This window comes from Vombatus ursinus, unplaced genomic scaffold, assembly GCF_900497805.2.
Source record: "Vombatus ursinus unplaced genomic scaffold, bare-nosed wombat genome assembly UNPS02014768.1, whole genome shotgun sequence".
In the NCBI taxonomy this organism is placed as follows: domain Eukaryota; kingdom Metazoa; phylum Chordata; class Mammalia; order Diprotodontia; family Vombatidae; genus Vombatus; species Vombatus ursinus.
Window position 1 is genome coordinate 14,181,317 of NW_020954546.1, and position 25,007 is coordinate 14,206,323.

Consider the following 25,007-nt stretch of genomic DNA (forward strand, 5'->3'; position numbering starts at 1 on the left):
GGGGGGGGTTGGGCGTCCTTGCTTCTCACCCCGCCCTGATTGGCTGGGCAGGCAGGGGTCGCGCGCTCTCGGCTCGGGCGGGGGCCGAGCTGGGGTCGCGCGCCGGCTGGGCCCTGTCCTGGGACTCAAGCGCAGGCTCGGGGGCGGCGCGCTCGGATTGGCCGCCGGGCCCGGGGGGCGGGGCTTCCGCCGCCACCGTCGTCCCCGCCGCCGCTGGGCTAGGTGAAGGTGTCAGCCCCGCCCCGCCGTGGCCCCGCCCCCGCCCCTATCGCTCCTCCTCCCCCCGCCAGGTGGGGCCTGCTGAGGCCATTGTCCTCGGCGGGTCCTGCGAGGGCGGAGGCGGAGCCGGGAGGCCGAGGGTCCTTGAGGGGCCACGAGGTGCTTTCTCCCCAGTCTAGTTTGGAACCCCTGAGACCCCAAGTCTGGGCACCTCGAGGCGGGGTGCGTGACTGATGCGGAATCAAACCTAGCCACCTCCCGACTCGGCCGGCTCCCCTTGGCTCGGGGCCTGGTCGGGTGAGGCCTTGGGCCGAGGGACCCCGTGTAATTGTGAAGGGGGAGGTCGTGGTACCTCCTCGGCCTCTCGGGAACGCCGAAGCTGTGGCAGACCCAGGCCGGGGTCCGAGCCAGTGCAAGGTGGGGGGGGGGTCAGTCTAGGGGCGTGAATCCCCGCCCCCTTTGTAGATTTCCGAGGCCCCCCTCCCCCAACAGACGGCCTGGTCTAAGCTGTCCGGCTGGAACCCTTCGGAGCCCGGGAGGGTAGGGGGTGGGGTCTCCTGGGGGTTGAGGAGGGGATCGGGCTGGGATTCCGAAGGACCTGGGGTTCAGCCGCCTTCCTCGGGCTCCCCGGCCCGAGGCTTTTAATAAAAGAGGAAGGGCCGCAGTTAAGGATTAGAGTAGGAAGAGGTAATTAAAGGGCAAAAATTTGTTTGGTTTTTCATTCTGTAGGAAAAGTCCTTTAATCTTTTTGATAAGTTTGAATGGATTTCACTCGCGGGAAAATTGTTGGTTGTGATTGAGGTGGGTGGGGGCGATGGCCGGATGCGATAAACTTGGGTTTTATGCTTTCACGAAATGGAAGGGTCTTCCGAAGCCTCCTCCATAGCCTCGGGCTATTGATAAACGGAAGGGATGGTAAACAAAACACTACATAATTATTAAACACTTACTTTTCCTGTTACTTGGTAATTATTGATAGCACAGCCTGTGCTAACTGGTATAGATAGATGGGCCTTTAGATTAAAGACTTTCCGGTAATTTTTAATTTCCTCCCTTTATTTGATTATTGAAATTTTGCCTTTTTTAAATAAATCGAGTTCTTGACTTAGCAAGATTAACTGTAAAAAACACAACACACTCTAATGCCTGTTGGCAGCTTTGGAGAATAAAACAAAAAACGGGTTTTTTTTGCAAATACTTACTTAAGTATTCGCCTAAATTAGAAGTAAAAAGTGCTCAAGTGCCCCTTTTCCTCTTTTCTGCCGTATTCCCTTGTTCCCTGTTCTGTCTCAGCCGTTGCTATTTTCACCCTTGCCATTTGTCTCCCCGCTGCCCCCCCTTTTTTTCTTCCCAGGCTTTGTCTCTACAATCTGGTCTTTTAATTCCTGTCCCGCCCTTGTTTCCTCTCTCTAGCTTTTATTCACCCCGTTGGTTCTCCTTGCCTGTTCTTGCCTACTGACCAGGCATTGCTGAAAACGTGACAGAAGCTCAGGAGTTTGGGACTTTTCTCTGTTACAGAGAGAGCATAAAGGGATGGATAAAACATGCCAGGAATTCTTTCAGGAGGTAGTTAATAGAACTGGACTGGGACGCACTTGAGTGGGCCTTGTGTCATCTGTGTGTGTGTTCTCTCCTGTGGTGCTGATCATCCCACTCTTTCCCAGCCTCCTCCTCTTGTGCCCTTCTTGGCTTAGGTTCTCCTAGATCTTGTGCAGAGGATTTTATAGGTGTTTTAAAGCCTACTTCTTTCTGCCAGCAGTCACTGGAAGTACATGTGTGATGAGATGGGAAAAGCTTGGGGCTCAGTGTCCCTATTTTCTTGACATAGCTTGCTATGTGATCTTGGGCAAGTGATTTCACCTTTCAGGATCATCATTTACTCATCTATAAAAGGAGGGGCAAGATTACAGTACCTTCTCTTCCTCAAATTCTAGTTCTCTGAGATGCCAAATGAATTTACACAGCAATCCTTAATTATAATGAATTCCAATTTTAGGGATAGTAGAAATATATGATTATGCCAAGGCATCCTCCAAGCTTCTTCCAGCACACATCTGACCCACGCTTCTTCTGCTCAGCGGTCGTCGTTGGTTGGTTCCTTATTTCTTTTAGGATAAAATGCAAACTCATTTGGGCATTTAAAGCTTTGCCAGATGCTGTTCTAGACCCATGACACATTCCACTTTTCAACCAGATTGACCTACTTGACGTCCCTTAACCAGGTATTCTATTTCCTTGTTCCAGGCCTTTTTGGTGTCTGCTCCCCATGCCTGGAAAGCACTTGCCCCTACTTCTCTGATTCCCAGGTGCCCCCTCCTACAGGGAATGGGGGGTTTAATCTCTCTCATATTAGACAATTTTATTGAACTGTTTGCTAGTCAGGTGAAAGCTCCTTGTGGCACATATCAAGTATGTGCCCGGTTACTGTCTACTTGGCATAGTGGTATGATTCAAGAGGATTGATTCAAATCCTAGGTAGACACTTAATAGCTGTGTGACCCTAGGCAAGTCACTTCCTGCCTCAGTCTCCTCACTGGCAAAATGGAGCAAGGTAGGACAGATTGGCTTCTGAGGTCACTTCCAAGTTTAAATCAGTTATCCTAAGTGAATACAGAGTAGTTGGGCAGGGAGGATCAAGTGACCTGGGCAAAGGCAGGCAGAGATCGTCAGGAAGAGCACGGAGGTCAGTTGGGCTAGAATGGCTAATACATCATTAGCCTGGAAAGGTCAGATTGGGAAGGGTTGTCCGGGCCCAACAGAGGAGTTTGTATTCTGTCCTGGAGAGAGTCATGGAAAGCACCTGGGGAAGCGAGTCAGACCTGTCATCTCCAGGATGGGTTAGAAAGGGGATCCATTGAGTAGTGAACAGAGACCACTTAGCAGGTTACTGCAATAGTCCAGGTAAGGCAACACATGAGGTGCTTTGCAAATATTAAGGCACTATTTAGCTGTTAATATTGAGAGCCTGAACTAGGGTGGTGGCTGTGCCTAGAGAGGAAGAGACAGTTTTGAGAAAGGTTCTGAGGGTTGAATCAACAGGACTGGACAACTGTTTGGACAGGCAGAGATGAGAGTGAAGAGGGAAGCTTGGTGGCAGTTTTGGACCTGGGTGACTGGGAGGATGGCTGGTGGTGTCCTTCCTTGATTGGCACAGGGAAGTTTGGCCTATGTGGGCCATGGAGTTGGAAATACCTCATGTACAGGATTGGAGCACAGGAGAAAGACTAGTACTGGGTGAATTTAGGTTTGGGGATCTGTGTGCAGAGACAAATCATTGAACCCAGGGTAGCTGATGAAAAGGCGGCGAGTGCCTCAAGAATGGGGAAGGAGGACAGAACCTGGGACAGGCCTCCTGTTAGAAGTGGGAGCCCTGATGTCCACTAGGAGAGACTGAGGAGGAGCTGTCAGCACAGACAGTTGTCATTTTTTTGTTTATTTTTTTATTTTATTTTATTTTATCTTTGTTTTTTGGTGAGACATTTGGGGTTAAATGATTTGCCCAGGGTCACACAGCTAGTAAGTGTCAAGTGTTTGAGTCTAGATTTTAACTCAAGTCCTCCTGACTCCACAGCTGGATTTCTATCCACTACGCCACCTAGCTGCTCTCTGCCGTTCTCATTTTTGTCTTCATGCAGTCCCTACTCAGTGCCTTTTGCATAGGAGTGCTGAATTTTTTTGATTTCAGTCTTGTTTAAAAAATGACCAAACCAAAAACTGGTTTCCTTCAGGGCCTAGAGACTGAACTTCAGGTTCCCAAGACTTAACTATTGAATTTGTGCCAACAAACAGACCCCATTTTGTGCAGTTCAGGGTGTGAGGGAGAGGATAGAGATTTAGTCATTGGCTAGCTAGAGCATCGGGCCTGGAGTCAGGAAGACTCATCTTCCTGAGTTCAAATCTGGCCTCACATGAGCTGTATGACCCTGGGCGAGTCACTTCATCCTGTTTGCCTCGATTTCCTCATCTGTAAAAATGAGCTGGAGAAGGAAATGGTAAATCACTCCAGTATGTTTGCCAAGAAAATCCCAAATGGGGATAGGGTGACTGAAAAACAGCAACCCTCTTGAAACCCACTGGAGTTGAGGGAATATGACCAGTATCTAGTGTATATTCTTCACAATTACACGGTGAATTAGCAAATGGGAGCAACCCCTAAATTCTGTAAGGGGAAACATCTTTATTCCACCTATTTCTTTCAGATTGCTGAATCTTTCTCTGGGGTGGTATTTTTTGCTTGAGGATGGATGGGTGAGAATTTGAGCACCTTTTAAAAGGGTGGTTTGAGGTGGGGCATGGAGACTTGGGTAAGGTCTATGTGAATGTGCAAAGGGCAGTTGGCGACCTCAGAAGTTGGAAGGCTTTGTGCTGTGGAGGGGAAAATCATGGAGCACACGGCATTTGTGGCCTTGTGAGAATCACTGCAAGTCTGAGCCTCAATTTATTCACCTGCAGCATTGGGGGTTGGGCTGGATAAGGAACCTCTCAAGTCTTAGGAGCCTAAAAAAATGCCTTGTATTTAAGCCTTTTCATTCTTGCGGAAAGGGTAGTGTTCTGCCACCCCTATTTAATAGAAGAAGAAAACACAGAGGTTAGCTTTGCCAGGCTTTGAAAGCCTGTTTATTCTTTAGGTCATGTTGTTAAGTAAAAAGCCATTGCTAATGAGGCCAAGGATGTTACACCCCTCACTCTCTACTGGTCCCTCCCAGTTGTTTCCTAGGCTGGCTCTGGCCTTCCCCATTCCTGGTCTGCCTTCTAACCCCAAATGTAGGCATTTGACAACTGTTTGTCCAGTGCAGTGGTCAAATGCCTGTAAGAGAGAAAGTAACTCAAATGAACCGAAGCATCCCTCTTGTCTACAGGAGAAACAACTTAAGGTGTGTCTCCTTCCTTGAAGAATACCCCACAGAGTAGCATCATAGAATTTAGAGCTGAGAGGGACCTTAGACATCTTGTTCACACCTTCCATTTTACAGAGGAGGTAAGGGAAGTAACGTGGCTTACCTTAGGTCATTCAGGGTAGTAAGTAGAGCAGAGCCAGAATTTGAGCCCAGGTTATCACCTGACTTCAGATGTATTTCTCTTCCTTCTATACCATAGCTTGTGCACTGCCTGCCACAAAGGTAAGTCACCCAAGTCATAAATGATCTCGGATTTGGAGAAGAAAGGACTGAATTGTGACCTCCAGGGGCAGTGGTGCAGATTATCCTGTGCACCATGAGTTCATGACTTGCGGGTCTTTTAACAGCTCTGATTGTGGCATACTCTTAGTACATGAAGATACTGGCATTCATGAAGATCCCAACATAGTTGGGAGGATTTTATAAGAATGGACCCAGAAAGTAAAATAGAATCTATGAAGTTCTCTGGAAGTTGTATCTCATAACATTAAGGAGTAATAGAAATGGGTGATGTTTATTTATTTTTAGAATGACAGTACTGTACATAAACTTACATATGTAAACTCTTGGTTATTGATTTAAATCAGCGTAGAGGTCTGTGGTTTAGAGCATGTCTTTTTGAACTATTGGTACTAGTTCAAAACCACTGGTCTACATAAATTATTTTTAGCATAGCTAAGGAATGGAGACCCCCACCTTATGTCAGCTTGGGAGCAGCCTTTCCGCTTTTTGGAGCAAGTTGATTTTTCTTTCTTTAAACTTAAATTCGAAAAGACGACGTTTCCATGTACACAGCACAACACAGAAAGAGGATTCAGTGTGAAACCAATAATCTCATTTTGAAATGTTTACTTATTTTGAAAAACTGCATAATAAATACTCTGCATCATTTTCAAAACTACCCTGCTTTTCTGTGTTTCCTTCTGAGTTTTCTTTTGTTCTCTGCTGTGCTTATTTTTCTTGAAAAATAAATATAAAGTCAGTCTTTTATTTTACTGTATCACAATTTGTATGAATTCAGTTAAAATCTGTTTAGACTGTGTTTAAATCACTAAGGAAAGTGGATGTAGTTAATTTTTCCATTAGCATGATGTAGTCTTATTTTATAGAATCTACACATTGATGTTTCAGAGATGGATAAAAGCTTGATTTTCGTGTAATAGGCAAGTCAGTATTTAATAATAGCAAATATCCCATGGTGTGCTTAACAGGTGCTTTAGTAATAACAGTTTATATTCACATAGTGATTTACTGTTACAAAGCACCTTGTTGGTCCTCACCAAGCAGGTAAGGGCAGGGATGGCAGAGAGGCATCACTGTTACACCTGAGGGTGGGCACATGTACAGATGGGTTAAGTGACATGGTTGCCTGACTAAAGTAGAGAAACCTTCAGTCTTCTGACTTTGAATCCAATGTTCATTCCACTCAGAACACCAAGTCTAAACTTTGTCCAAGGCATTACTGAATTTCAGAAGATGTAAACAGTTCATTTTAAAGCTGTGATTTATTTATTATTTTGTTTTGGGATCTTAATTCTGTCTATCCAAAATAATTGAAGCAGGGACTTAGTGACAACAGGCAGAATATGGGCTTTGTGTTCTTGGTGTTTTCACCAAGTCCCTGCTTCATTGACTTTGGATAAATAAAGTAACCAAATTGTCATTCGGTGTTCTGATAAGGCTATAAAGTAACAAGTGAATCATCTGCAAAATAGCAGCATGTTCACGGTTAGTGTATTATTATGCCCATTGTATAGAAGAAGAAACTAAATCTCAGCCAGGAAGTGATTTGCTCAGGCTGGCAAAACTGGTTAAGTGTAAGAACCCAGAGGATCTCAGCTTGTGCCTGTGAGCCCATCGCTGCTTCTCTCTGCCCTGGGTCTCTCAAAATGCTGCTTCAGTGGCATAGGAGCCAATGCAAGTGTTCAGGCATTCGGCTGAGGCGAACTTTCTTCATTAGCATGAATTTCTTGTGTTGTTCACCTTTATTTCCAGAGTTTGTTTTTATTCAGGAGGAGTGTTTGTTGCGTGCTCATATTATAGCCTGCTCTTCTTTAACAGTTAAGTATTAACTTGATCATGTTTAGAAAATGAGTTAATGTCCTACTAAGACCTATTTATAAACTTGGCCCCTTAAAATCATTGATTTTTATCTACCTTGGTCGAAATTGTGATTCTCAGATAAATGATTTTAATTTGTCTTCCTCAGTATTATCACAACATATAATTTATAAAATTATACTTCAATACTCTTAAAATTTTAAATACTTTGTAAAATTAGGGAAAGAAGTGAATAAGTGGAAGAGATTTGAGTAGTAACCTAACTTTAAAAAGAAAGCCGTCTGCCCTTATTGCAGTTATCTGCTGAAATCTGTGTCTTTTGTTTCACATCCACTATCAGACTTGGCATCCTACTGTGGAATATTTACAGGATGGCAGTTCTAGCTGAGAGAAACATAAGCACAATTTAGTTCACTCAGGAGATAGTTGAACTGTCGGAACAAATTTGAATGAAACTGTTATTCATTTCTGTTTATAGTTTGTGTAACAGCTTTGACTCCTGATTTCTGCAGTCTTCCTCTAGAAGTAAAAGCTTTTCTGTTTTATTGACTGCCGGATGTGCTGGAAGGTGAATGCCAGCATTGGCAGGGAGGAGGTGGTGGCGGTGCTACGGTGTAAGGAGTATCGGATCAGGACTTGGGTTCGAGTCTTGCCTTTGAAGTTTCCATTCATTGTGACCTTGGGCAGACACATGACTTTCCTGGGTTTCGCTTTTCTCATTTGTGAGGGGAGGGGAAAGAATTTGATGACCTCGGAGGTGCCTTCAGTTGTTGCTTTGTAATACTATCACAGTCTAATAGAGTAAAGGAGGTCAGAAGGCAGGTAGCACAGGGTGATCCTTGGAACATCCCTTTGTCAGAGGTATAATCCTCATTTCATGGATGAGCAAACAGACTCAGAGAGAGGGGAAGTGACTTGCTCATGACCATGATCACGTCACCTAGTAAGAGGTGAGATTGAAATCCAGGTCTCTGCCAACTCATCTAAGATCTAGGCTTTCCCAACCTTAAAGCCCGTAGAAATGTGAGTTATTGTCTGTGTGACCTTGGGCAGATCACTTACCCCAGCTTCAATTTTCTGCTCTGTATAGTGAGACAATTTAGGGAGAAACTGGCTTAATTGGGACATCTAAGATCTTTAAAGCCGACCAGCTCTTATGAACCATTGATCTCCACCTCCTCAAATCTCCCAGGATTCTCCTTTGTCCTTCTCCCAAACCATCCTGGGTTATTTGTGGGTAGATGTGAGGAGCCTGGACTTTAGTTTGTTCATTTTTGTACCCTGGTCATGTTGCAGCCAATAGACTGACTTAGCAAAGGTTTGTTGAAACATTGCAAAAATGAACAATTTTGAAAGACTTGTGAATGATCAGTCATCATGTCAGAGGGCCCATGAGGCAGAAGGCTGTTCACCCCTTCAACAAGGAGATGATGGACTAAAGACACAGAATGAGAGAGGCCAGTAATGGCATTAGTTTTGCTTGATTACTAAGATTTGTTACAAGGGTTTTTTTTTTCCTTTTTTTTCTTTCATTGGTGAGGTGAAGAAATAAAAATGATTGTTAACTGAAAAGTAGTTTTTAAAAAAGTTTGAATTTTGGGGTAATTTTTTCTTTTTCTTATGTGACAACTTGATTATGCCCCTGTAATGCAGTTAATGTATTTTGTATTAGTTATTTGTGTGCCATCACCCTCCTGGAGTCCTGGGGGGCAGAAATTGTGACACAGCTCCCCTGGATATAGCGTTGTATTCTGTATACTACAGGTGCTTAATAAATTTTTATTAATTTGAATAATAAAGTAATTCCCATTTTTTACATGTTGTCTCTGAGTTTCTCTTAATTCTGTTTTTAGCCTTCTTAACACTTTGAAAATCTAGGGTAAAGGTGTTCAAGTTTAGCCATTAGGACTTTTTGTGGGTCTCCTCCTGTTTGTAGCACATTTTCTGTGACTCATTCCTAGCCAGGGTCATTGCTGTCCCCTGCCCCCTGGATCTCCTTCACCCCTTTAAGGTTTGAATCCTGCTTCAGCCAGCAGGTGGGTGGAGAAGAGGAGGCCTGAGCCTGGTGGTGAGTCCCTTTGCTTTTTAGGGGAGGGGGATGCAGAGAAACCTTGATCCCTACCGTCCTCAGCCCTCTTCTTTGAAAACAAAGCACTCCTCTCTGACTGAAACCGGAGCAAACCTCAAAGCCCCAAAGTTAATAGACAAGGTAGCAAGCTTGAGGAAGAGCTGGGCCTCCAAAGGCTCCTGGTGGATTTGCTTTGGCCCTTTTTCTTTTTTTGCTGGGCCTTAGTTCTAAATCTCTGCCTGCTTACCTGCCCCATGGAGTCTGGGAAGGAGATTTTGGACAGTGTACTGTGGACGGCATCCCTGAGGGCTTCCAGGACTGGTGCTGGAGTGGAACACCCGCTTTTTGGAAGGGCCAGCCTTGCCTGGCTCCAGCCTGTTTTTGCATAGCCTTTTTTCTTTCAGCTGATTCTTCATGTGCTTGTTCTCTGTTCAGTCTGACTGAACTCCTGGCTAGTCACAGAACCACAGGACTCCCTCTCTGCCCCATCTCCCTGCCTGCTTCCTCACTTCCTTTGAGGATTAAGCCCCGGCAACTGTGGGTGCTGCTGAGAAGCCTTCCTTGATTGAATACCACAGTCATACACTTAATTCGGCAAATATTAGGTGCCCATTATGTGCAAAAGGCCTTGCTATAGATTCTAGGCTTACTTCAGATAATTTATATTCTGCTATGTTAATACAAAAACAAGTAAACATAAATTGTAAAGCAACTTAATTTGGGAAGGCAGAGAGAGCATTAAACAGGGGCGGTAAGGAGGGGTATGGGATCAGGGAATGCCTTTGGCACTTGATGAGTCTTGGAGCAAGAGAAGGCTTACTTGTGAGAGGTAGAGCTGAAGAGGAAATGAACCACTTGCTATGGGGGACAGCTAGTGCAAAGGTGCAAAGAGGGGAGAAGAGGTGTTTAGTTGGGAACGGGGAGAGGCCAGCTTAGCCTAAATATGTTTTAAACGGTGTGTTTTTGTGTATTCAAAATTAGGAAATCACGGAGAGAAGACTAGTGTTCTTGTACGTGTTTAGTTTTGTTTATGGCCTGTTTTGTACACAGCACACATCTTTGTGGGGTGTGTGGGTAAGCGCCCAGCTGAATTTTTAGGTAGTCGTTAGATTTGTTTTGCTGACGGTTACAGACCCCTCGCGTGTTTGGTGAGAGCTGCTTTGTGAGCGGGCTTAGGAGCAATGATAGCACTTTGAAGTCATGCTTCATAGGGATGCTAAGGGTTGTACTTTTATATTCAAAAGTCTTCAGGATATTTTGGAAATGTGCTAGTCAATCCTCTCTTCTGAGAAGTAGGAATTCTTTTTGTGTGGCAAACACTTTTTGTGCTAGGCCACTGGGATTTGTATTGGAATTTGGCATCTAGATCGCCATTATCAATCTTCATTAACTTACGTATTCTCACTGCAGAAAAGAAATAGAAATTTTCAATATCAGGAAACTCTAAATACTAGAAGATTTAAAAAAAAAAAAATGCCCTTGAAGTCTTGAGACACTCATCCTACTGATGACTGTAGCCTTAGGTACCATCCAGAAGTACTAATGGATCTGGGACTAGTGAGGGCCATTCTAAAGGACTCTGTTGCCCCCCCCAGGACTGTGTATCTAACACTAACCCAAATGTCTTCTAAATGTATGACATGAATCATGAGGGGAGGCAGGTTGCGTCTGTGTGAAATGGCGGCTCTATGATTATAAATAAATAGGCTTTAACAAACCATAGTCAGGAGAATGGTGCTGTTGCTCATCGTGACATTCCCACTTCTCCTCATTCTTGGAATAAATCCCCCTTGATTGAAAAACAATCTAGTCTTGTCTGAAATATTAGAAGAAAGAATATCTTTTTTTATCCAGTTTGCTTTGACTTCCTTGCTTGCCTCACATGATTTATGGGACCCTTTCTTTTCTTTTTCTGCACTCTCTGGATGATCTCATCTGATCCCAGGGGTTTCATTGTTTTCTCTAGATGACTCCTGAATCTGTAGATTAGTGTATAGATTTCCTGAAGTCTAGTCCAACAGTGCCATCTTGATAGCTCTAGTAGAATATCTGATGAACATCTCAAGCTTGATGTGTAAAAAATGGAACTCATTGTTTTCCCCAAAATCCATCCTTTTCCCATAGCCCTAACTTTGTTGAAGGAGCCACCAGCTTTCCATCCTCCCCCCCATTATATTCGAATCAGTTTCCAAGTCTTAGTGATTTTTGTGGGGAAGCTTTATTGGTGACATTAATAAAACAAAAAAAAACCTTCTTCGTTCCACCCCCCCCCCCCAATTATTGAGCACTTTCTTGTAACAAAGAAAAACAAGCAAAATGACCAACAAAACAAAATATGCATAATTCCACACACGTCTCCCATCTTGCTACCAGGAGGAAGAGTGTCTTTCTAGAATGAAGATTTTACCAAGACTTGTGAATTCTTCCTGCACATCATCTCTCAGCTTCCCCTTTGGGATGTGAACTGTGGTTGGTCTCCCTGCTTCGAGGCTCTGCTCCATACTTCATCTGCCTCTTGAATATTTTTAAGACTTGTAGATAGCCAGGGCATCACTGGCTGCCTGTCTGACCACAGAGCCCTTAAAGGAAACAGATGAGTTTTCGATGCTGTTCAGAACCTTCCACGATCTGGGGTCTTCTGGCCTTTGTAGATTTGTACATGTTACTTCCTTTCTTGCACTTGATGTTCCAGCCAAATGAGCTCAGTTCTCCCGGCTGCTATTTCCTAAACTCAAGCTGGTCACCTGTCTGTCCACCGCGCAGAGACACCCCCGCCCCCTTCCATGCTGCCTTATTTCTGCTTCTTAGAATCACTGACCTTGTTCAAGGCTGTTTGGCCATGCCTTTAATGTATAACCCTTCCTGCTGCTCCAGCCACTTGTGTTCTTCCTTCTTAAAACATTCTGTAGATCCTTCTCTGTGTCCAGGTTGGATCCCCAGGGGAGGAGAAACACTGGGGGGCAAGGACTGTTTGGTTTTGGATTCTGTCTCTCTAGCCTTTAGCATATAGTAACTGGTGCAGAGGAAGGGCTCTGATAGAATCACGCTACTGTAGATTTTAGACGAGGAGACTGAGGCAAAAAGATGTTATGTAGGTTGATTGAGGTTACACCAGTCAAATTTCACTCAGTTTCTTTGACTTCACAACCTCATCTGTACCATATAATTGTAGAATTATTTGTGACATTTTGAAATTAAACTTAGCATTTCAGGATTTTTTGTTGAGTTGTTTTTCAGTCGTATCTGACTCTTCGTGACCCCATTTGGGGTTTTCTTGGCAAAGATACTGGAAAGGTTTGCCATTTCCTTCTCCAGTTCATTTGACAGATGAGGAAACGGAGGCAGAGAGAGTTAAATGACTTGCCCAGGGTCACACAGCTAGGAAGTGTCTGAGGCCAGATGTGAGCTCAGGAGGATGAGTCTTCCTGGCTCCAGGCCTGGTACTCTAGCCACTCTGCCACTCAGCTGCCCCATTAATTTCAGGATTAGCCAGGCAATGACCATTAATCTTTGTGATGATGATAACTCATTAGGGGAAAGCATTTTATTTTAGAATATTTTTCATGTTAAAATTATTTAGTTGAGCAAGTATGTGAATGGCTGTCACATAAAACATTGTGCGAGGGGCTGAAGAAGTGATCTGCTTTAATGGCAGGACAATGTAATTCTTTGCCTTTGGATGAGCCTCTTACGAAGGCACTCCCATCTCCACCCACCCCATCTTCCTCAGGAAGTTGTTTTCCTGAGTTGCTGTGGGCAGCTTTCTGATGATGATAAAGACACCCACAGGGCTCCTTTCAGCCAGCTGAGCTGAGCTTGGTCTAGGGAGGCCCAGCCTTTGCAGACTTGGGGACACCTCTGTGGCACCATGGAATTTCATCCAGACTAGGGGGAGAGGGGTGCCCAAGTAATTGAACATAAATTGCCTCCAAGAGTTTATAATCTAGGGTCCTGAGGTGAAAGGTCCCAGGAAGAGTGATTTTGTTGGCATAGCCTCCCTGTGAGGCGTGTAAGGAACATGTAAAAAGTTGGAGGTGAGGGGAGACATGGCGAGGAAGAGTAAACATCGTCATTCGTGGGGAGTTAGCCTTATAGAAAGGGGACACTAGGTATGGCCGTGAAGCTTGTGAGACACTGTGTTAGACGCTGGGAAGACAAAGACCAATGTGGAACAGTTGTTGCCTTCAAAGAGCTTAGGTTCTGTTGGGAACGCAACGTGTACACTTTAAAGAATATGCAGAATGCAGGCACCAGCAGCTGGGTGGTGAGGGAAAGCATCATGGAGGACAGAGGTGCCAGTCCTCCAGACAGTACCAGGTCCCCGGGGTTTGATATCCCTTATGGAGGAGGCAGATTGGGAGGAAGGAGCCTTCCAGGCCTAGGGGCTGGGTGGCTTGGACAGGAGGTGTGAAGGCAAGAGATAGAATTGTAAGACGACTGGTTTGGCCTGGAATGCATACTAGAGAAAGAGGCTTGTCTACGAAACAGCATGCTTCCATTAATGCCACTTTAAAAAATAAGATTTCATTGACATTTTTTCCTTGCATCCCTCTCACTGTCCTCTAGTGTCCCCATAACTTCCCCTTCCCCTGGCCATAAAAGCCTTTCCTTATAACAGACATAGTTTTTAAACAAACCACATTTGTGAAAAGGCTTTTAGATGCCAAGTTAGAGGAGCTTGTAATGCACATGCTGATCCCCTAATTAGGAGGGAGCCACTGAAGGTTCCAGCAGGGGAAGGGACACAGTATTCCACCTGTGATTTAGGGAGATGACTTTGGCAAGTGTGCAGAGGATAGACTGGATTAGGAAGAGCCTGGAGGCAGGGAGACCAAGCAGGAGGCTGTCCATGTTCTTAGAGGTACTGACTGGGTGTGGAGGGGAGGGAGTGGTTTGATTATGTTCAGTTGGAGGTGCCAGTGGGCATCCAGTGGGCAGTTAGATCTGTAGGCTGGTACGGTGCCAGAGCCTTGTGCTGGCCATCCAGATCCGGGCATCTCAATGATGATTGAGCTCGAAGGAGCTGCCGAGACAAAAGGCCCTCAAGTGCAGCCTTGAGGGACACCCTGAGCCTCATTGACCATCTTTGTGTGGGTTAGATGGTTATGGCTGGCCCACATATAAGGGCCCTGTTAACTTCTAGTGGGGCTCTAGGCTTTTAGAGCTGATAAGGAATTTCTGTTCAGGATCCTTCCAGGTTCCCCATTGCCCAAGGACCAGAATGCAGTTGACTTGTCCTGGGCCCCCAGAACTTATACAGTCCACCTCTATTTACTTCTAACCTATTCCCCTTATCACAAATTTAGGTCTGGAAGGGCCTTGGCAAGCCATCTGGTCCAACTCCATCATTTTACATAGGAGGAAACTGAGGCCCAGGAGTGGGAAGGAAACTGGGCCCAAGATCACACAAGGGAGAGAGTTGCAGAGCCTACATCCTCTAACACTAAAGCCTACATTATTCTAGGAGCCAAACTGCACCACATCCAGCCTGGAAAGGGTGTCTCCCTATTTGCAATCCTAACCATCGTTTAAAGCCTGAACATACTACATAAGTAGGAGTTTAATATTGTTGATTTGAGATAAACAGGATTTATCAGTCCTACATCTGGATTTAATATCATTAATTTTTTCTTAGAAAAGGGAAGGCTGAGTTCATTACATGAAAGAAATTTAAAGTTTCTGATTTGCAGAAAAGCTTTCCCTGAAAACCAGTCCAGGTTTTGATGCATGTTCAAAACTCCCGCTAATTGAGAAAACTGGAAGCCCCCCAGTCTGCAGAACTCTTGTGTGGCCTGAGCTGCCTGACTTTGGGGCCTTTGAATGAGACTGCAAAAGATTGTTCAGTGCATTGACTGCCCATTGGCCAGAAGGGGCATTTCTATTTTTCTAGAGGTGAATAGCCCCAGGTTTTACTGAATTTGTTGTCTTTTAAATTCAGCTGTTGTGAAGATCTTCCTAATGTTACAGAAGGGGGCTTGTGTGCTTTTCAGTGCCTGCCACTGCTGCTTTCCAACGTAAGTGATATATTCATTAAGACAAATGTGCTTTTAAAACTCATTCTTTTTTTTTTTTTTTAATAACTGAACCTCTTTTTAAAATAGAATGTGCTATTTTAGTCATGGTTGATGTGAGGATAATTCACTAAAGTTTCAGAACTTACTTTTGGGGTAAAGTAAATTCTTCTGACCAGGATTTCACAAATTAGGACTAAAGGATGTATCAGGAGTGATGGATAGTTTTCTTTTTCATTAAGATTGACCAACATCTGCCACCACAGCCACTGTGCAGTGTAATTGTGCAAAGATTGATTTGATAGATTACTTTTTTTCTCCCATCAACTAGTTAATAAAAAAAAGTCAAGAGAGGCAGCCTGGCTTATTGGACATTGTGAACATTGTGACCTGCTCAAGCTTATCTGGCCAGTATGTGTCAGAGGCAGGACTCAAGCCCAGGTCTATTTGACTCAGCTCATGGCTCAGGAGCTAGGAGGGACCCTAGAGGTGGGCTTTCTGGTCATTATTGGTGTTGCCTCTCAAAGAGGCAGGTAGCAGTTGGGAATCTAAATTGTAGTCCTATCTCTAATGTTCATTGTACGACTCTTGGCAAACCACAGAAGCTCTCTCCTGTGTCGAAAATAAGAGGATTGGACTGGATTAGGAGATGAGTATTTTCAGCAAAAATAAGCAAATGGATGTGCCTTGTGTGTTGATTTACTTTAGTTTGGGGCAATCACTTCCATGTTATGTGCAGTGTGAACACTACCCTCTGGAAACCTTTAATTTCTTAACTGAGAGACCATTAATATCTATTGCCAGCTGTTTTTAAGACTGTTGTCAACATTTCTTCAAATGTGTCTGGTAATGTTTTCTACTAGTGAAGAAGTGATAGTTTTGTATAAGGCTCAAGGGTCTTGGCAAACCAGGTTAGTTTTCCAGGACTCTGTTTCTTTCTTTCTTTTCTTTTTGGCTAGGCAGTGGGGTTAAAAGTGACTTGTCCAGGGTCACACAGCTAGTAAGTGTTATGAATCAGGTCCTCCTGAATCTAGGGCCAGTGCTCTATCCACTGCGCCACCCAACTGCCCCAGGACCGTATTTCTTGGATGAACTGAGTCGTGGGCCTTTTGCTGCCTACTCACACGGTCCCCTAGCTTCTAACCGCCAGAGCCCTGGGACCAGGCACACCCTGAAGGTGTGCCTACTGAAGTGCTTAGATGGCATTGTCAAGGACAGAAAGCGTTCTCAGGGTCCTGGCAGTATGGAGGAGACTCCCTAGGGCCCCCCAAAACAGTGGGGAACAGAGATGCAGCCACGGAAGGATTTCCCTGGTCCTCCTTCCGTTACTCAGTGCATCCATATGGCAGCATAGGTCTAGTTTAGGAAGCCTGGACCACCTCTTTCTGCTTTTATAGACTGCACAGGCTTGTTCCTATTCTGGCGGCCTCCATACACTGGCTTCCCCTTTGCCCGCCTGGAGGTAGCGCAGGGGCCCTCCTCCTGATCCTCAGCTGGCCTTTGCTTGTTGGGTTGAAGTTTTAGCGCTGTTGATATTTTTTTGTTTTGGCCTATTGTTTGTTCTATACAATCTGATGCCACAACAATGTTGCGAAATATTTTCAAGGGTGGAAATGACAACAGGAAAGGAAAAACAATGAATTCCCCAAGTTTCGTATCAAACGAGTTGAATCTTATGCACTGATATCAAGTTTGGCCGGACTCCTACTGGGTCTCGTTTATATGGGGAAATGAACAATAAAATAAGAAATTATAGAATGACATTTTGTGCCAGCAGTGTGGGGGTATGAAATATCAGACTGAGAAGCCCTGCAAAAATTCAGGGGAGGAGAGGCAGAGTGCAGCCAAAAGCATCCTCTGGCCAATTGGATGAAACCACATAAGGGCAGCTGGCCTGGCTCCACTTTGGGAAATTGTAAGTGAGGGGAAACATTCACGCTGTTAAAGAGAAACACCTTCATAGTGGTTCAAAAAAAAAAAAAAAGATCGTTTACTAGAAATCCATGGTCAGTCGAAAAATAAGCAGATTCCGACTTAATTTTTGCTGTAGTCTTACTGCTGTGAAGAACAGTTTTCTAATACAAAGTGTGACTTTGAGAAGCCAGCTATTAGTCTTGACATGTTTACTTTGAGCATCTTCCAAGGCCATGCAAGCACTGAAGTCAAATTAATAGAAGTAGAAATACTTCTGTTTCTTCATTTCATATTTTATTTAGAAATATTCAGTGTAACATACTTGAGTGAGATTTATTTTCATATGAAATAAGTAATCATTGAAATGTAAGTAATTATAAATAATTATAATTTAGACTGTATTGTATTCTTTTAGTGTGCATGAGCTAGTCCAGGTGAGGTTGCGGTGAGGTCCTCCGCATGGCTGCTGTAGGTCGCCCGGCTGTCATTCCTAATGGATGTACCAGTCAGCAGCCGCCATCAGACTCTGCTGTGGTTCTTATTCCTTGAAAGGTGGCTGATCCCCAGACTAAAGAACCTGCAGGATTCCTTCCAACTTAAACATTATAGGGTTCTAAGTCAAACTGAAGAGAGATGAAAAAATGGCATACACACGATTCAGGTTTGAGAAGTGCATATGTTACAGGAAAATAATCAGAAAGTATAATAACAGGTTGTGAATTTGATGAAAATATCCAAGATGGATGTGGATGTGCTGTTGTGAGTCATCTCATGAGTTATACTGTCCTAAGTGTACGGTTGTGACAAAAGCTTTTGATTTGACTGTCACCAAAATAACAAAAACCCACGTAGAGAAGGAAAGAGGTTCAGTTCCTTTTGTAGTCTCCTTGGAGGTTAAAAGGTGGTGTTTATGGGATTAGGTTCATTCCAGTGGAGTAAATTTTATTTTCGAATAGCATTTCATTAGAAAGTTATATGTGCCTATAAGAAAATTTCCCAATCTGAAATTGGGTGTTTTGGTTAGAGTGCACAGGGGACTTGAGTGGCCTTCATAGCCTTTCTTCTGAGGTTCATTTCTTCCCTTACCCTGTCTCTCCCCACCCCCCAAAATTCCCCTGGAAAAAATGAAACTTTCCTCAGGCCACAAGATTTTCTTCAGTCCTTGGGGGATTCCCCCAACTTGCCTTTCTCAGAAACTTGTTTCCTGCATTGGATTCTACTTAACCATGGGTGTATTTTACTTGAACTGGACAAGCAGTGTCAGACTTGGCCTGAGTAGGTAGAACTCCTGCCATTTAAAGCCATGAAAACAAAAAAAGTCATGAAATAAAACTTAAGGTCATAGCTTCAGATTATGTGAGATGATAAAATAGTGCCTTTGTCATAAGAATGTTTTGGGAACCTTACTTTGCCAGCAGCACAGAGGTTGGATTGGAATGGGACATGCCGGAAAGCAGGGAAGTTGCTGGTCATACATAGTCCAGATGAGTGGTAATGAGGATCTTGGGAAAGGAGAGGATGGGACAAATTGGAAAGAGATTAATGGAGGTGGGATCAACTCTCTCTTAAAATTACAACTGCATATTATTTCCTAACCTTTGTGCCTCAGATACTTTTTGGTTTAAATCATGTTGTAAATTGCTCCCCAAGAAAAGACTTGAGGGAGTGGAAAGAAAATGTGAGACAGATAGTTGGAAGACTTGGGATTTTCCTCTGCCTCGGTTGGCTGTTTTTTATTTTAAATGCTTTTTTATTTTTTGATTGGTTAAAGCATTTATTAGATAACTTGCTTACTTAGCACAGGCATCGTGCTAAGCACTGGGGATACAAATACAAAGAACCAACAAAAAAGGGACTCCCTGACCTCAAGTGGCTTACATTCTTGCTTTTTTTAACCAAGGCAAAAATCATTTACAGTTGTCAAGTAGGGACGTATTTGCTTCTTTATTATTGAGATGTTGGAGTTAAAATGAGACTAGTTTTGTGAAAAATAATAAGAGCTAATGTCATTATTAGGAATATTTTTGGTGAATAAAAATTAAAATTTGAGTCCATTTGAATTTTGTTTGCTGTTGAGTCATTTTTTCAGTCATGTCCAACTCTTTGTGACCCCTTTTGGGGTTTTCTCAGTAAAGATACTGGAGTGGTTTACCATTTCCTTCTCTAGCTCATTTGACAGGTGAGGAAACTGAGGCAAACAGGGTGAAGTGATTTGCCCAGGGTCACTCAGCTAGGAAGTGTTTGAGGCCAAATTTGAACCCAGGAGGAAGAGTTTTGCTGTCTCCAGGTCTGGCACTCTATCCACTACGCCACCTGGTGGCCCTTATTTGAATTAACTGCATCACTGGGCAAGTGTTTATGTGTCCCAGGCACTGTGTATTCAAAGTGAACACAAGAAAGCATTCCTTCACTCAGGGATTATATTCTATTAGGAGAAACATGTCAATGTAAGAAGTAAATACACAGTAATTTGTAGGAGGCAGTCTGTGGCACTGGAGTAGTTCTGAAGGAGGAAGGTAAGGGGCCTCTGGGTGATTGTCATTCAGAGGCAGAAGTAGGGAAGAAGGGAGGGTGTTCCAGGCTTGAGGCATGGCCAGTGCAAAGGCATGGGAGAAGGGAAATGCCGAGAAGGGGGCTCTGCAGCATTGTAGGATGTGTGAGTTACGTGGTCAGGCATGCTTTAGGAGTATCAGGTTGGCAACTGTGTGAAAAGTAGATGGGGGGAATGCAGTTGGAAGTGGGTAGACCGTGTCGGGCAGGGAGGGCCTGAGTTAGGGTGAGGGCCCTGTGTGTGGAGCGAAGGAAGTAGATGCAAAAAGTGGACTGAGCAGGAATTTGGGAGTGAATGGAAGGCGTTGGGGAGCAGAGAAGAGGACCTGGGCCTTCCCCTGCTAGGAGGTGGGTGGAGGAGGGAAAGAGCATGAACAGCTTTCCTAGTAGTCTGGCTGTTTCAAAAGGGTTTCCAATCAAGTCAAATTTACTTGATGACACTTACCTACTTTAAAAATCGGGCCACTTCCTTGATCTTGTTGTACCCCCCAAGTGTTCCACTTCCATGTTCACAAACTCCACAGTTTCTTTATTTGTTGGTAAGCTTTTACTGTTCCATCCTGTTCTATGCCCTACTTTTCATCTTCACTATGATCTTTGCGTGCTCTCCCCCCCCTTCTTTCTGGTTACATTCTCCTCCCTTTCCTTTCTGCACCCCTTAGGCAATCAGGTCACCTTCACTGACCTACCAGAGCAGCTCTTCTTAAGTCTCTCATAGCATCCCTAAGAACACCTTTTCATACTTCACTGAAAAGATAGAAGGCATTCCCTGAGAGTTCCCTCTGCTCTCCCCCAGCTGGCACAGCGTTTAGAACTGTTGGCCTAGACTAGAGTCAGGAAGACCTGAGTTCAAATTTAGTCTTACACATGGAATAACTGTATGGCCTTGGGCAAGCCACTTAAAAAGCTTTTTGCCTCAGTTTCCTCAACTGTAAAATAGGGATAATAATAGCACCTACCTTACAGGGTTGTTGTGAGAATCAAATGAGATCATATTTATAATGTGCTTAGCGCAGTGCCGGGTACATATTAAGCACTTAATAAATGCTCAATCAATGGATTTCATCTGTGCTATTATAGTAGAATCCTGCTTTGTGAAACAGAATGCTTCTTAAGGTTGTTCTACTATATATAATGTTATTTATGGTTTTATATATGACAAAATTATACAGATTTTAATGTATAAGTTTTAAGTCTCATATGACTATTTCATTATTTGTTGATCGGGAGAAAAAGTTGGAACCAACCAAATCATTTCCCCTCTCTAGTCCTCAGATTCCTCATATGTAAAATCAGAGAGTTGGACTAGAGATAGAGAACCTTCAAGGGCCTTTCCAACTCTCAGCCCATTTAGAAGTTGGATAAATTCATGAAAGTTTGGTTTGCAGAATGGCAATACTGGGCTTAAGAGCCATCTGAGTTGCTTATTGTTTGTTAAATTTTCCCTGACGCCTGTTACAGTAACCTCAAACGTTCGTGTATTTGTAATCTTACTTAAAATTGCCCTAGTAGTACCAGTGAAAGCTGTAAGCTTGGTGACAATTTTTCCATTTTTGGTTCATGGGTGGATTGGGAGAAAGGAGAATTTGTTGCTTCTTTTGAGTCCGGAATGTGGAACAGGGTGCCCCCTAAATTATGACTGAGCCTTCAGTAGGGAACAAGGAATGGGTTGTCCTCCCTTAAAAGGAAAGTAAAACAGGTCTTGGGACATTGTTACTGCTTCCTGAATTGAGACTGAGAGGCAGTGTTGTATGTTCAGAGAGTTCCCTCTGGTTCCCTGGGTTGTGACAGTTTCCCTGTGTGAACTTGGGGCGAGTGATATCTTTTCTCCGGGCCCGTTTCCTCATGTGTGAAATGATGGTGTTAGAATGGTTTCTAAGAGTGAGCCTACCTCCTCCATTATAGTGAAACTTTCTTATTCAGTTCCCTGTTTTTGTTTCCATTTCAGGAATCATGGCACAAGTTACAATGTCTACGGTGTCAGTTGATGACGAGGAGTCTTCAGAGAGCAGAATGGTGGTCACATTCCTCATGTCTGCCCTTGAGTCAATGGTAAGATGGAACTAATGTTAGTTACCTGTGTAAGTGTGTTGAGGTGATCATCTCCCATGACACTTAGGTCATGGATTAGATTAGATTTTTGTGAAATCCAGTAGTGCAACTGCTTAATAGCCCACTTGAGTTTCATTGCTGGATCATTGTAATTCTATCTTTTTCCAAAGGGTGCAGTGATCTTGGTAACAAATGAGAGTTTTGTTTTTTTTTTAATGTACATTCATTTACTTTTTAGAATTTAGTATTCATTTTGTTATTGCCGTGATTGAGAAAGTTTTCCATTATACTAACTTTGAATTTGTATTTAAAATTGTCATAGAATCAGTGAATTTGTATAGCATGGCATGGTGGTATTTCTCATCTGTCCATTTTTTCTTCATTTATTTGAAATTATCTCTTTTAACATGATTAAATTATGTGTTGTTAATAGTTAAATTTCTGCATTATTTCTCAGGACCATTTAAAAAAATAACCCACTACTCAATCACATTGTGTAATTGTAGTTTTTAACAAGTTGATGAAACATTATGTTTCTTCCCTGCCTTCTATATCATGCACATTATGCTAGGGTAGTATGCAGTCTGACTGTGATGTCTTACAGACTCAAATCATAGTTGATTCAGAATAAAAAAGGATCAGGTTTAATCATTTGTACTGATATGTTGGTAAACTAACATGAGTGGCCTTAGGCTATATGGTTTTAAAATATTATACAACAGTCTGATTCCACACACTCCCTGATTCATCTGGTTTCTTTTTCCAAGTTTTTCGTCATAATATCTCTCTCAAGCTAAATTGTTTAAAAAAATAAATAAATAAATAAAAGCTTTTAAAAAATCATGACAGCATTTTCTTCAGGATGCTGCTGATTTCTGTTTTATCGATATAATGTGAACCTTATTTGTAGTTTACTTTAATTGAAACAGGCCTATTTGGCAATTCTGTAGAAATGAAGGTGATTTCATAAAATGTTCTTGTTCACAAAACAGTGTTAGGATCCGTGGATCCTGAGGCATGGATGGTGGAGTCTTTCTTGGAACTGCTTTGTCCTCATCCCAGGGCCTAGGACAAGCCACCCCTTTTGTTCTCTACCTGCATTCCCTCAGTTGTCCTCAAAAGTAAGGACAAGATCACTATTCCCATGTCAGTCATTTAGAAGATGAGGAATCTGAATCAGATGCCTTTTGAATACCTTTGACTGGGGATTGTGACCGCTGCGTTGTTCAGGTGCTTAAAGCAGAGTATTCCTCTGAAGCCAAGCTTTCACATTCACTGGTACCTGGCTTTGTCCTGGGAAATGATCTGTGGCCACATATTCTACTCCTAATTGAACTGGCCCAACACAGGCTGGTTTTCCCTGAATGTGGACATAATGAGAGTATGGCTGCATCATTACCATGCCATTACTGGGATAACAATGTAAAAACACAGCCTCTTTTGATAGTTAGTACCTTTAAAGTCTACATTGTTAAGATGAATTAAGAGTAATGACAGTGAGGTGCGTGTAGGTACATTGTTGCCTTCATTTGAGATCAAGTGATTCCTAGCCATGGCTTAGCTGACTCTAAAGGGGTGTCTAGGTATGCCCAAAAGAAGAAAATTTCATATATGTAAAATTCACTTTTTAAATTAATCACTTCAGTTTTTAAAAATTAATATGTTCCAGTAGTGGTTTGGGTATGAAATAAAAGTAATTAGGATGTCCCAATCCAAAAAGATTGCTATCACTCCTGTAGGCCTTAAAAGCATGGGTGGAGAGTAGCCACTTTTCCTTGAAGATATAATATTCTCCTTATTATGGGACAGGGAATCATCTAGTTTTTTGTGATTCATTAAATATAACACATGTTTATGTTTGTGTATGTGTGTATGATTTTTATCTGAAGCGATTTTTTTTTTTTAGTGTAAAGAACTTGCCAAATCAAAGGCAGAAGTAGCCTGCATTGCCGTGTATGAGACAGATGTGTTTGTTGTTGGCACTGAGCGAGGACGGGCTTTTGTCAACACCAGGAAAGACTTTCAGAAGGATTTTGTAAAATATTGTAAGTGCTTACAAAATGTCTCTTGTACATCATAGATTGTGGATTTCAGCATTCATGCTTAAAAGATGTGTCCATACTTGACTCCTTCAGCTCAGTAGAGAGTACCACGATGGCTAATGACTGAAATTTTGGGTGTTAGGAGACTGATGAATGTTTAACAGTCTAAAGAAAAGAGTTGCATGGCTTTAACACTCCGTGTGCTGGTTTAGCGTATGGAACAGCTTTAAGGTAAGGCAGAAAAGTGTCTTTCCCAAGGCAAACCTAAGTTTTACAATATGCCATAGGATATTGAGAACTACTATATATATGTTTTTGTAGTTTTCCCTTCTTTCTGTGTAAATTCTGTACAAGGAGAGCATCCTACCAAGTACTGACTGAAATTGGGGAAGGAAGAAAACAATTTGATAGGGGGTGTCCGGTATATAAAACAGCCTACCTCTGCTACCTGGCTGGGCTTATCTCTCCATTATCAGGGATGGGAATTCAGTGTGAGACATCTTGTTAAACAGTAAAGAGAGCTAATTGATGGCTTAAGATTAGCAGGTCATCAGCGCCCATGGCTAATGGGATAGCTAGCCCTATAATCCTTTTTACAGAATTTAACAAGAATTCTGAGTAGCATATTAGCATATGATGTTGTCAGTAATAGTAACCTGTGATAATTAGGGTCAGGGAGATACTTTGGCCTTATGGTTTATGTATGTACATTTTTAGTGTTGATGTCATCATGTGTCATCTGCCATCTGAACCCACAGAGATATGTTTTTTTCCTCTTGGTATTTGTGTTTACATTATTTTCCTCTATTACTAGGTAGTGATGTATTGTTCCACCCGTTAGAATTGAGAAAGAAGGGGCAGCTAGGTGGTGCAGTGGATAGAGCACTGGCACTGAAGTCAGGAGGGACCTGAGTTTAAATTCGGCCTCAGATCAAACACTTGACACTTACTAGCTGTGTGACCCTGGGCAAGTCACTTGATCCCAATTGCCTAAAAAAAAAGAAAAAAAAATAGAATTGAGAAAGAAGCATGATAGAGCTGTTCTTCTTTGCACATTTGACTCCTTGTCTATTTGTTGGCATTTATGGTTTCTTCCACTTACTGGTAATTAGATTCCATAGAGAAATACTCCAGAATATATGTTGTCATGGACTATTCAATGCAATTCTTGGGCATATAATTTCTTTGTATG

General features: G+C 43.0%; 1 protein-coding gene across 9 annotated transcripts in view; it reads left to right on the forward strand.

Moving 5' to 3' along the window:
- The window catches only part of GTF2I (general transcription factor IIi), a 91,104-nt gene that overhangs the window by 274 nt on the left and 65,823 nt on the right, over positions 1–25,007 (forward strand). For all 9 annotated transcript variants that reach the window (XM_027861975.1, XM_027861977.1, XM_027861976.1 and 6 more), the window contains exons 2-3: positions 21,670–21,773; positions 23,680–23,818. In XM_027861975.1, the coding sequence (XP_027717776.1) occupies positions 21,675–21,773; positions 23,680–23,818 (238 nt within the window). In that variant the 5' untranslated portion in view covers positions 21,670–21,674. The remainder of the gene's footprint in view (positions 1–21,669; positions 21,774–23,679; positions 23,819–25,007) is intronic.